The sequence below is a fragment of the Indicator indicator genome, chromosome 8, assembly GCF_027791375.1.
Source record: "Indicator indicator isolate 239-I01 chromosome 8, UM_Iind_1.1, whole genome shotgun sequence".
Taxonomy (NCBI): Eukaryota; Metazoa; Chordata; class Aves; order Piciformes; family Indicatoridae; genus Indicator; species Indicator indicator.
Genome location: NC_072017.1, coordinates 1,983,481 through 1,996,931, shown reverse-complemented (window position 1 = coordinate 1,996,931; position 13,451 = coordinate 1,983,481). Strand labels below are relative to the sequence as shown.

Genomic DNA, 13,451 nt, shown 5'->3' with positions numbered 1-13,451 from the left:
CTGATAACAGTTCTTCAGATGTTATTTGTCTTTTTTTTTTTTTTTTAATCACTAAAGCACACAAGTGAGATACCAGGATTTCAGCCAGATCCTTTTAAACCCCAGTGGTTAAAGTAGATGCAGTGGCTATTTCACCTTGGGCAATCAGCCTTCTCTGCAGAGAGGTTGGCAAAACCCTCATGGCATCACTTATTTAGGTCCATGTTTCTATTTTTGCCAGCAAAGTGTAAGATATGTGAGGAATTAAGGTTGGGTCAAATATGTTGTGTGTGTGGTGTCAATGCTGGGCTTCACCTGGTGTTAATTTGTTGGCTTCAGTGAGGTTAAACCAGTTGTAGTTTGGTGGAGCAGTGTTAAGAACTGAACCTGATGTATTTAATTCAGGGCTGAGATTTGGGTTGTTTAGGACAAAGGTTAAAAAAAAAGACAAATGAGTGCATACAAGAAATTAAGTGATCAGAAGTAATCAAACCTTGATAGGTGTACCTGCTTGGTGGGATGCATGAGGAAATTCTTTTTTGCTCAGAGATGTGGATTTGTTCCTGTGTTAAACCTCAATTCCAGGATCTGCTGGTCCTAGGACTTCCAGCAAGCTGAAGTCAGATGTATGATGTTAACTAAATCCATCTCAAATACATTTTAGATAGGGATGAAGGTGAATCCTATGAGGAAATTTTCTTTTGCCCAGAAATGTGGATTTGTACCTGTGTTAAACTTTGCTTCCGGGATCTGCTGGTCTTAGGACCTCCAGCAAGCTGAAATCAGATGCATGATGTTAACTAAATCCAGCTCAAATACGTTTCAGACAGGGATGAAGGTGAATCCTTGCTACATTATCCTGTCTTTCACAGAGAGGAGGTGTTGCTCTAGGTCTTGATGAGATTAACGGGTCATCGAGGAGAGATCAAAGCTCTGGGTTGTGAAAGGATAGACAGATGGGAAATGCAAATTTAGTCAAGTCCTTGTGTTTTAAAACTGCAACAGTCGACTGAGGAACCCTTACTGATTTCTGTGGCAGCCCAACCAAGGCAGCAAATTCAAAGAATCACTTGGGAAATGCCATCACCTGTATGTAGTTACAGCAAGCAGTAGAGTCCCCAGCTGCACACACAGAGCTCTGCAAAACGCTGCAAGTCCACCTCAGCAGAGCTGCTGCAGACTGAGGCACTGGAGAGGAGCTAGCTTTGTTTTCTCTCCTTCTGTGCTGCATCACTTGCACTGAATGGTCTGGAAAAACAACGGAAAAGGGGGTAGAGATCTGCCTTTTCAGAGAGAAAAGGCAGAAGGAAATGTCACAGACAGTGGGATAACACTGTCTAGTGGGTCTTGGGAGGTGAGGAGTCAGATCAATAAAGCAAACCGTTGTAAGTCTCTAAAGGTTTACAGTGAGTTACTTAACCAGGGGGAAAAATAGAGGATATAAATGTGATAAAAATGAGGAAGGAGGCTGAAACTGAGGGACTTCTTTGATATCTGAGAATCTCTTATCAATGGGAGGCAAACACCTAAACAAATGGCAATTATTGCTAATTGAGATGCTAGGCAAAATGCTTTGGTTCTGCTGGAGTGCTCCCCCCTGTGTTTCTGAAGTCGTTTCCACAAGGTTTTGAGGCTTGTGGTTTATAAGTCTTTTAATCCTGCTTCTGAGACCTTTATGTTGGATTTAAGTACCAAACTCTTTCTGCTTTGCAAAGGTGAGCTTTCTGCTCCACAGGCTGCAGGAGGAGAGTGGGAGTAGCTTCAGAACACTTCTGTTCTGTAAGCAAGGGGCAATGGATATAAACTCCAGCATAGGAGGTTCCACCTCAACATGAGGAGAAACTTCTTCACTGTGAGGGTCACAGCACCCTGGAACAGGCTCCTCAGAGGGTTTGTGGAGTCTCCTTCTCTGCAGACTTTCAAGCTCCATCTGGATGTGTTCCTGTGTGACCTGTGCTGGATGGATTCTCTGGTCCCGCTCTGGCAGGGGAGTTGGACTGGATGATCTCCAGAGGCCCCTTCCAACCCCTGACATCCTGTGAGCCTGTGAACCCCCCTACAGCACTTGGCCTGTTGGTAGTAGATAATGCAGCTACGTGCTTTTCTATCTCAGCATCAGCAGCTGAATACCAGAGGGTGAATAGGAACTCTCCAGAACCTTTGAAAAGCAGTCCCTGTCTTGACACATCATCCTTTTTCTCATCCCTTGGTTCATGGTTCAGATTAGAGGTTCTTCTTCCTTTTTTTTTTTTTTTAATCTGTTTTGGCTGTGGGCCAAATCCAGTTGCAATTAAAGTCCCCAACAAAACCCTCATTGATTTCCATGGGAGCAGGTGTTGTAGGAGCTTCTGCCCTGGAAATCATCAAGCAGGCTGCTGGAGGGTTTGGAGCAGAAACGTCGTTAGGTGGCACAGTAATTACACAGATGCTTGTGGTGGGTTGAAATTTCCCCCACTCCAACAAAAAATTGCCAGACCAGCTCAATTGGAAAGCAACTGAAGCTACATTTACAAGCAGAACTACAACCTGGAATATGAAATGTGATGAATATGTACAAAATATACAATATTTACAATTTCTAAACAGCACAAGAACCCCCCCCCCAACCCTGGACAAAGGGCTTCTCCCTCCCTGCTCCCTTCCCTCCCCCCCTGCACACGGGACAAGAGAAGGTAGGAGAAAAGCAGAGGGAGCTGTTTGTTAATACTCAGCCACAACAAAGCAATGCAGCCAGTGTCAGCTAAGCCAGCAGAAAGCCAGAAGCTAATATCTGCTAGAGTGAAGGAGTCAAAAAGAGAAAGATAATTTACATTACTAACCTTATGTTAGATGTCTGTCCAATAGGATTCTTTAGACCTTATTCATGATTTTCCTTTTTTTACACCCAATAGTAATTTCTTTACTTCCTATCACTTTCTGTTCAAGATCTGTGGAAAATTTTCTAGGCACAGCCTAAAGCTACCACAATGCTCCTTGCCATCCTTGCCTCTGCAAGGAGGGATGCCTTTAGGAGTATGTGTCCAAAAGCTGAAATCATGGCCTGTGATCTAAGACTGCCCACACTGCTGGGGTGAGCAGAGATGCTCTGTGGATCACAGCACCACAGGATGTCAGGGGTTGGAAGGGACCTCTGATGATCATCCAGTCCAACCCCCCTGCCAGAGCAGGACCATAGAATCCAGCACAGGTCACACAGGAACACATCCAGATGGGGCTTGAAAGTCTCCAGAGAAGGATGGCTCTGCTGGCCTGCAATCTGCCATGGATTTCTTCCACTGGAAAATGTCATCATGTGTTTTAAATAGCACATCTCCGGATCAAGGGGATTCTTGCTAAATAAGCAATCAACACCATTGTACTGAATTGTCCTCAGGAAGCTATTATATGTATATACACACATGTGGACAATGGCAAAGCAAAAGCCTCACTCAGGGCTGTGGTGTGGGTAAGAAAAGGAGATTTGAATTATGCTGTTGCTCCCATGAAAGCTGCTTGCAGCTAGAAGGTCAGAACTGTGCATAAGGCTGTTGGATCCTTCCCCCCATGCCTGTAAGGGCACTGCCTCTGCACAGAGGTGCTTCTGAGGGCTCAGTCCTGGGGGCTGCAGTGAGCACTGGAGCTGCTTGTGGGCTGCTGGAGAAGGGGATGCACCAGGATTTGGCTTCTTACACTGCCCGTGGGCAGAAGGGGTGATGGGGTCTTAGCTGCACTCCTCATGCTGGGTGAGGTGTCTGTGGCATGAGTTTCAAGGGGCTGCGGGTGTCAACTGGGGTCTCTGGGCTGTGACTCTTCTGGGAAGCTGTGCTAGAGCAATCCTGCAAACTGTCATAGTGTTGTCAGATCATTAACTGGCTCCCTCTTGCCTTCTTTCTGTTTCAGTGGTTGGTAGCTATGGGTATTTCCCCACGGACGCTCCTGATCCTGGGATGTTTTCTCACAGGTAATGTCCCTCAGTCCTCTAAGCCTCTCCATCCCTATTCCTTCATAAATCCATGTTTAAGTTTGCTTTCATTGTACCAGCAATAACAAATGCCCAGTGGCTGCCAGCTGGCTACAGACTCATTGTTTCCCTGCCCTTCAGTAGGCTAAGGCAAGAGCTTCAAGAAGGCAGCACGTCTGCTAGCCTGTGCTGACTGCTCTGACTCCCCTACAGCTGCTGTAACCTCCTGCCCTGTTTGTCTGCCCGTGCAGGGAAAGTGAGCCTCCCACTCTCCCAGCCCTACCCCACTGGGGTTTCTGCAGCAGCACGGTGCAGGCCAAGGCTGCCTGTGTGGGCTGCCCACATCCTCCCACGCTGCACCACCTCCCCATGCTTGCCAGGGCTGCCACCAAGCCTCCCGACATCTGCCGAGTGAATGGTGCTGGGAGGGGAGGGGAGGGCAGGGCAGGGCTTGCCACAGGGTGCCAAATATAGAAGGGGGTCTGTAAACTGAGATAACATGTGCAGGACTGAGAAACTGCTTGCAGAGCCAGCCTGGAGCCCTGCTGCTGGTTTATTGCACAGAGTCCACGCTCGCACCCTGGGCATAGGTGCTTGTTCAATAGGGACTACCCAATCTGCTTGGCACAGGTCATTGGGTAGACTGAAGCAGCAAATCTCTTTCCCTGGTGGTTTCCCCAATTTTTTTTTTTCATTTTTTTTCACTCTGTGCAACCTCTAATTATCCTCCATGGCAGAGGGGTTGGAACTAGATGACCCTTGAGGTCCCTTCCAACCCTAATAATTCTATGATTCTATGATTCTGGGATTTGGACCTGCACCAGCCCACCTACAAATTACCTAGGCTTGCAGATTTGAGCCTGTAACTGGAGACTGCATCTGAAACTCAGTGCCACCTACAGCAGTCAGTTCAGTGAATCACAGTTTTATTTGGCTATAAACCTTCTGTACATTTTGGCTAGAGGTAGACCTGAGGCATGAATCTTTGGTCCAAGCCTCCTGCTCTGGCCTTTTGCAGAAATGGAAGCCAGATGTAAAATGCAGCTGTTGGTCTTGGGAAGTGGTTTCCAACTTTCAGCTGGGAGCACACTCGAAGGCAGGCAGAACTGCTGGTTCTGTAAGGAGCTCTAAGATGCTGTAGGGAACCTAAGATGCTCACAACCCGGCAGTCAGGGCGTGGGATTCACTGCTCTGCACCCCGCACCTGGGGCTGGGAAGCTGAGGTGTGGATTGGGAACCCTCTCTAACTTCTCCTCTGCCTTTCACCTCTCGATTCGACAAACAAAAGTCGGCAAACAACCGCTTCGCATTTCAAAGGGAAGCTGTTTGCCGTCACTCGGGCAAAGCTCAGGCTTTTAACAAGGGCAAATTTCCTGGTACCTCGGCGTGTCTGAAGTGGTCGGAAGAGCAGCTACTCCGGATCCACGCTGCTTTCTTTCGAGGCTGTTCTGTACGTTCACACGCTCTTTATTTGTATCTTCCTGCAGGACCGTTCCTAGCGCTTTGCCAGCTTCCTCTGCCGACTATTGTTCCCAACAGGAATGAAATGGTGGTGCAGCTCAGCTCCAATTTCACACTCAAATGCTCTGGAGACAGCGAAGTGAGCTGGCAGTACCCAGTGACCGAGGGAAGCCACAGGATAGACATTAGGCACGAAGAAAACAATAGTGGCCTCTTCGTGACGGTGCTTGAAGTAGAAAATGCCTCGGCGGCTCACACGGGCTTGTATGTTTGCTATTACAACCACACCCAAGTGGAGGATGGGGAAGTGGAAGGGAAGGATATCTACATCTATGTGCCAGGTAAGTGAGGGGTGCCACAGCCGTACCCTGAGGTCTGGATTGGGAGAGCTGAACCGTGGCTGCTCAGAAGAGGTGTATGGGTGGTGATGATTTGCTGTCAGAGGCAGGGAAATGACCCCCAGGGATGTTTCCTAACAGGTTAATCAAGAGCAGCCCTTGTGAGTCTAGGGATATAGAATCATAGGATTGTCAGGGCTGGAAGGGACCTCAAGGAGCATTCAGTTCCAACCCCCCTGCCATGGGCAGGGACACCTCACACTACAGCAGGTTGCTCACAGCCACATCCAGCCTGGCTGCAAAAACCTCCAGGGATGAGGCTTCCACCACCTCCCTGGGCAACCTGTGCCAGTGTTTCACCACCCTCACAGGGAAGAATTTCTTCCTAACATCCATTCTGAATCTCCCCACTTCTAGTTTTGTCCCATTCCCCCCAGTCCTATCACTCCCTGACACTCTAGAAAGTCCCTCCCCAGCTTTCTTGTAGCCCCCTTCAGATACTGGAAGGCCACAAGAAAGTCTCCTCAGAGCCTTCTCCTCTCCAGAATGAAAAATCCCAACTCTCTCAGTTTGTCTTCATAGGAGAGGAGCTCCAGCCCTCTCATTGTCATGGCCCTTCTCTGGACACGTCCAAGCATGTCCAGATCCTTCTTTCCTTCTCTTCTCACTTGTTTGGTAAGAGTTTTAGTTGTCAAGAAGAGGAATAGAATTGAAACTTCAGAGCTGAGGTCTTCTGAGCACCAGAGGCTGGGTGGCAGACCTTAGTGGCCAGGTCAGCTGTGGGAGCATGTCCAGCCTTCAGGTTTGCCTGGGCCCCAGGTGTGAATTGTCATCAACAGCAGTCCTCTCAGAGGTGACTTGGGTGGATGTTCTGGGATGTGTACTGACCAAACCAGTACCATGTCTGGCACTAAAGCAGCTGCCAGATAAGGAAGGCTACATCTCATTGACGGCCTGGATTAAGAACTGAGAAAAACTCCTGTGTGCACAGATCTTGGGAAGCGTGAAGCAACAGAGATGTCTTGGGGTGGCTGTCACAAGGGAGGGTGAAATGAGAAGTGTTGCTGGTCAGTCTGAGGCAAGATTAAAAATCTGGTGTTACCATGCAGTCCCCTGTAATTTTCCAAGCAAATACAGCCTTCCCAGGCCTTGTGCCCCCTTTCTCTGTAAAGGTGGGAAACCTGTTGGACCATGAAGAAGTGGCATCCCTTCTTTTTTGCAAGTATCTATCCCCAGCTTTGCCCTCCTACCTCCTTGTTCTTACTGGAAATCTGTTTAAAGGTTTTCCATGATATCCATGGGGCAAAGATGTTTATTGTCCTAACTGAGATAGGCACCAGAGGCTGAGCCACAACCCACTTGCTTTGTAAAGCCCTGTCTGGATGTTTCCTCAGCATTGGCTGAGGTTCAGGGGCTGTGTGGCACAACTACATGGTCGGGAAAGCCCAAACCAGTAGATTTACAGTAAATATTTAGAACAGGAAAGGAAAAGAAAAGACTGCAACTCACCCTGCAAAACTGCACTGTGTTGTATGAAGGAGAGGATGTCTGCAACTGAGAGGAAGACCATGGAAGCGGAAGCAGTCAGGAATCATAGGATTACAGAATTGTCAGGGTTGGAAGGGACCTCAAGGAGCATCCAGATCCAACCGCCCTGCCATGGGCAGGGACACCTCACACTACAGCAGGTTGTTTACAGCCACATTCAGCCTGGCTGCAAAAACCTCCAGGGATGAGGCTTCCACCACCTCCCTGGGCAACCTGTGCCAGTGTTTCACCACCCTCACGGGGAAGAATTTCTTCCTGACGTCCAATCTGAATCTCCCCACTTCTAGTTTTACTCTATTCCCCCCAGTCCTATCGCTACCTGCCACCCTAAACAGTCCCTCAAGCAACGACAAGACTTGTTTTAAAGACTGATTTGCATTTGTTTTGCAGCTGGTGAGGTGTGATTTGAGGACAAGGATTCTTCCAAGGCTCTTTCTCTGTTTGCCACAACCAGTGCAAAGAGTTTGTGTTGATTCCTGATTCCTGTTTCAGCAGGGAGATGTTTCAGGAGGGGCTGCAGGTGTTTCTTGGTTTCCAAACAACTCTAATCAAATCATCAGAAGGTGTTGGTGGTGTTAAGCAGTCTTGTGACTGCACTCCGTGAAGGAATATCAAGACAAGAGGTGGAAGATTTCTTCAGGCAGGCTCTTTGGTTTTGTTTTCAAAAGCCTCCCAGATCTGCAGGGCAGAGCCACCCTGTAATTTTTTCCACTCTCTAACCATCAAGATGTCATAAAGGGCAGAATCACAGCCTTGTCTCCAAATTACAGACAGGGTTTCTGTTTCCACTCTAAACTTTTGTCTTTACAATTGCTTTTCCTGCAATGAATTAGAAGGGCAATGGGTGGCAGCAGCCCATTTCAGCCAAAGAGGATTGTGTGCAGGCTTCACACAATATCCTATTTTCACTAAGAGCACACAGAAAACCAAAGTAGGTGAATCCTGTTCCTGTTTTAAATTACAGTGGGAAAATGAATATATGGAGCTGGCAGCATCCTTGGGATGGAGAGCTGTGTCTGGAATACTGCTACAAAGAGCCTGCCAATGCAGCAGAAAGTCTATTGTTGGAGGGATTTGGATTGCTATTGCTGAAATTTTGTGATACAGCATTGCACAGAAGCTGGAGGCTGGCAGGGATTATTTGTTTATTCCAAATGGAGATAATTTGAGGGCTGTGCTTTGTACAGTTGGCTTTGTGTGCAGTCATGTTTTAAACTCAGGCTGTGGATCGGCTGCTAGGAAAGCTGGCAGGCATTGTGTTGGCTTTAAAAGAAATGAAACTACCACGTGTTTGTTTGCCCTTTTTTTTTTCCCCACTTAAATATATGTTTTGAAAACCACATACTGTGACCATAATTAAATGTGCCTCATAACAGTAATGTTGGACATGGTAGAAATGCATGAAGAGAAGTACCTTGGACTATTTTTGAGGGAATGTGGCTTCAGGGATGCTCAACATAAAAACATGAAACTGATTTCATGGAATTGTCAGGGTTGGAAGGGACCTCAAGGATCACCCAGGTCCAACCCCCCTGCCACGGGCAGGGACACTTCACACTAGATCAGGTGTAAGTAACAGTGTGAGAGCTGAAATCCCCCCACACTGACAATGACCAGGCTGGAAGCAAATGAAAGCTGTATTTACAAGCAAAACTGTAATCTATGATGAAATGCAATGAATATGTACAAATATTCACTATTCACAACATTTACAAGTATATACAATCAACAGAAAAGCACAACCAAGCTCCCTTTGCTTCTCCCAAGGGGCCTCCCCTTAGACCAGAAGGAATCCCCCCAGACCCACCTGGCAGAAGGCAGAGATTCAAGAAGCAGAGAGGCTGTTAGACCTAGCTTGTCAAGATCAGTGTGTTATCTTCAGCCAGAAAAGAGGAAGAAGCAGCCAGACAGCCCAGCAAGCAAGCTGAGAACTCAGACTGCCCCAAACTCAACACCCTTGTTTTCAGAAGAGAATCTTAAACCTTTCCCTCTCTCCAATGGAAGTGTTTAGAACAATCACTATTTTGCTGTCTTACACCCAACAGTGATTTATTTACATTCCTTCACCTTCTCTGCTTGACCTTATGTAAAGCAAAATTAAGATGACAGTTTTAATCCATCACATCAGGTTACTCAGAGCCACATCCAGCCTGGCCTTAAAAACCTCCAGGGGTGAGGCTTCCACCACCTCCCTGGGCAACCTGGGAGGTGAATGAACTATAGTAGTTCCAATTCCAATCTAGGAGTGGTCTTTGACATCCAGTTCTTCTTCAAGGCCTTACTACAAACAAGGCAGTGTGAAATCACTTCTGGTTTTGCTTGTTTGTTTGTTTTACAGACCCAGCCATGCCTTTTGTTCCTTCTATACCAGAAGACCAGTTCATCCTAGTAGAAGAAGGTGACCCCACCATTATCCCTTGTCGGACAAGTGACCCAAATGCTCAAGTGACTTTGATGAACAGTTTAGACAAGGCTGTCCTTGCTTTTTATGACAGCAAGCAGGGCTTCATAGGGAATTTCCCTGCAGGCTCCTATATGTGCAAAACAACGGTTAAAGGTGTGGAGTTCAAGTCTGATGAGTTCCTCATCTATATTTTAAGAGGTATTTAATTTTTTTTTGTTTTGGTGTTCATTTAAAAGAAATAGAATAAGTAATAATCACAGAAATATTCAGGTAGGAAAAGCCCTGCAGGATCACCAAGTCCAACCATTAACCCTACAAGGCTCACCCCTAAACCAGAGCCCCAAGCACCACATCCAAAACACCTTCAAACACATCCAGGCTTGGGGACTCCCTGGGCAGCACATTCCAAGCCCTGAACACTCTTGCTGTGGAAAAATGTTTCCTACTGTCCAGTCTAAACCTACCCAGTTTCAGCTTGAAGCCATTCCCTCTTGTTCTGTCACTAATTACCTGTGAGAAGAGACCAGCAGCAGCCTCTCCACAACCTCCTTTCAGGTAGTTGTAGACAGCCAGGAGGTCTCCCCTCAGCCTCCTCTTTTCCAAACTAACCATCCCCAGCTCCTTCAGTCTCTCTTCATCAGATTTCTTCTCCAGACCCTTCACAGCTTCCTTGCCCTCCTCTGCCCTGGCTCCAGCACCTCCACATCTCTCTTGCATTGAGGTGCCCAGAACTGGACACAACACTCCAGGTGTGGCCTGAGCAGAGCTGAGTGCCAGGGGACAATCCCCTGCCTGCTCCTGCTGGACACAGCATTGCTGATCCCAGCCAGGATGCCTTTGGCTTTCTTGGCCACCTGGGCACACTGCTGGCTCCTATTCAGTTGCTTGATAATGTTCAGCCCAGCTCTTTCCTCACACCCAGTAGCCATACGAGCACCAACATCACAGGGCTACCTCAAATACTTCCCCAGAGATGAGCAATTTGTTCCACTGGTAGTGTGGTCACTTCTTTGCTGGTTTACTCAGTGGTTCCATGCAACTATGATGAGAATGAAGTGTCCTTAACCTTATCTCCTCTCCCAAATGGCTGCCAGAAAAGCCTTCTGTAATCCATGTATTTTCATGCTGTTTGCTGAAATGGAGCTTAGAAGTCTGGTGTTTCCCAGGGACTTCAAGTTGTAGGGCTTTGGGGAGTTTAAAACCCAGCAGGATTCAAATATTTTGATAAATGAGGGTTTAGGTTTTGTTTTGTTTGTTTGTTTTTCTGGAGGTTCTTTTGGGTTTTTTTTTAGGGATTCTCAAAGACAGCCGCTGCTCAGGAAAGTGGGAAATTGCTTTTATATAGACTTATAGAATGATTGGCCTTTGAGATAAAAAACCTTTATGCATGGAGCACTTCTCTGTGGGATTGAGTTCCATGCCTGGACACTTCATGCTTTAAATCTGAATTGTTTCTGTCAGTATAAATCAGTGGCACCTTTCACTGAGTTTTCCAAGTAACTCTTCAGTAGTGAAGAAGTGAAGCAGTAACCTCCCCTTGAAATTCTAAATGCTGAATCCGTTCTTCTCTCTCCTCTTAGCTACTCCACAGCTGCCAGTTGAAATTGAAGCTATTAAAACTGTCTACAAAACAGGGGAGACCATTGTAGTAACCTGTGTGGTCTTTGACAATGAGGTGGTCAATTTACAGTGGAATTATCCTGGGAAAGTGGTAAATATCTCTCTTCTCTTTCTGTTTTTTTGCTTTATTTGGTTTGAATGTTTGCAGTTCCTTCCTGGGGAAGAAGGTGGGCTTGTGAAATCTTCTTCTTCTCTCTGAATGAGGACAAGTGAGGAGAGAAAACAAAGTAATTTGTTTTACTTTGAGGCTAATAAAAGAAAAGGTCAGTCCCAGTAGTTAGAGTTTGCTGTTAGTAAGTATGCAAAGCATGAAAAGAATCAGAATCATAGAATCCTAGACTGGCTCAAGTTGAAAGGGAGCTCAGAGCTCATCTCCTCCAACCTCCCCACCATGGGCAGGGACACCTCTCAACTACACTCAGCTGCTCAAGGCCTCATCCAACCTGGCCTTCAACAGCCCCAGGGGAGGTATTACCATAAGCCCATCTTCTGAGGGAGGAATGCTGTCTCTCAGGTCTTGTGCTGTTTCTAAAAGATAGAAATGTTGTGGAAATAGAAAGGTCTAGGAACATGTTGGACATCTATCATAGAATCACAGAATTGTCAGGGTTGGAAGGGACCTCAAGGAGCATCCAGTTCCAACCCCCCTGCCATGGGCAGGGACACCTCACACCAGATCCAAGTTGCTCACAGCCACATCCAGCCTGGCTGCAAAAACCTCCAGGGATGAGGCTTCCACCACCTCCCTGGGCAACCTGTGCCAGTCTCTCACCACCCTCATTGTAAAGATCCTCACTGGTGTGCTTTCAGCTCAATTACTTAAAGCTTTTTTTTTTTTTCCTTCTCCAACCTACAGAAAGAAAAAGGTCTGATCAAACTTGATGATATCAAAGTACCCTCACAGAAGCTGGTTTACACCTTGACCATTCCTGAGGCATCAGTGAAAGACACAGGGGATTATGAATGCACTGCTCGGCACGCGACCAAGGAGGTTAAGGAAAACAAGAAAGTGGTGATCACAGTTCATGGTATGGTCTGATTTTGGTGCCCATGTTGGAAAAGGCCATGCTTAAAAACCCCTCAGTGTTGTTCACACGAGGCTGCTTCTTTTACAGACAAAGGCTTTGTTCACCTGGAGCCTCAGTTTAGCTCCCTGGAAGCTGTTGATCTTCACGAAGTCAAAAACTTTGTGGTTGATGTGCAGGCATACCCAGCACCAAAGATGTACTGGTTGAAGGACAACGTGACCCTGATTGAAAATCTTACTGAGATTGTTACTAGCTCCAACAGAGTCCAGGAGACGAGGTAAGAATCTTCTTCTGACCCATGCTGACTTGGAGTTTTCCTCCCCCAGAACCTGGGCACTGCTCCTGCTCTCTCAACCTCACTTTGTTGCTTCTACAACAAACTAAAATGAATTTCTTTGTTTTCTACTCTAAAGGGCAATGCCTTATCTGCCTCTTCTTATTCTCTTCGTAACATTGACCTCTCCAAACCATAGACATCTTGGTTTCAGAGCACTCAGCCTCTTCAGTCCCTCCAACATCTCTCCACACCAACAATTTTTAGCTATTTCCAGTCATATCAGAGGCTTTGTTAGATCCCTGCAGAACACAACTCTGCTCACTTGTTTCTCAGTTGTGTGGTGGTAGCTTTTGACCACTTGAGTAATGACTTCAGCTAAATGCATGCTAGAAATGCTAAATTTCACTACACTGTAATCTCCCCAGACCCAGATTGCATGTTTTGAAAATGCAAACAAAGCCTCTCATTTCTGCAGGTTTCAGAGCATATTGAAACTGATCCGGGCTAAGGAAGAAGACAGTGGAGACTACACTTTGGTTGCTGAAAATGAAGATGAGAGTAAAAGATACACCTTCTCCTTGCTAATACAAGGTAAGGAGCCCCAAAGCCTTGCCTGCCAGAGCTGATGGCACATAGCAAAGGCTTGGTTCACTTACACATTGGTTTGCTTGGAGCATGGAAATCAGAAAGGCATGAGCTGTGGTGTCTGGAGGAGTGTGTGCGTGCCGAGTCCTTGGAGCTCTCCTACCCTGCTCCTGGCTTTCACTTCTTGGCTGGCTTTGAGCCAAAAAGAAACTTTATCCTCTTGCCTAAGTTGTTCCAGCTGACAACAAGGACCATAGCTCCTTTAGTATGA

General features: G+C 46.7%; 1 protein-coding gene across 1 annotated transcript in view; it reads left to right on the top strand.

Moving 5' to 3' along the window:
• The first annotated feature begins 3,870 nt into the window (after nt 1-3,870).
• PDGFRA (platelet derived growth factor receptor alpha) overlaps nt 3,871-13,451 on the top strand; it is a 32,746-nt gene continuing 23,165 nt past the window's right edge. The window contains exons 1-7 of the mRNA XM_054382841.1: nt 3,871-3,919; nt 5,407-5,721; nt 9,605-9,868; nt 11,251-11,381; nt 12,147-12,318; nt 12,406-12,595; nt 13,071-13,186. Coding sequence (XP_054238816.1) covers nt 3,871-3,919; nt 5,407-5,721; nt 9,605-9,868; nt 11,251-11,381; nt 12,147-12,318; nt 12,406-12,595; nt 13,071-13,186 — 1,237 coding nt within the window. The remainder of the gene's footprint in view (nt 3,920-5,406; nt 5,722-9,604; nt 9,869-11,250; nt 11,382-12,146; nt 12,319-12,405; nt 12,596-13,070; nt 13,187-13,451) is intronic.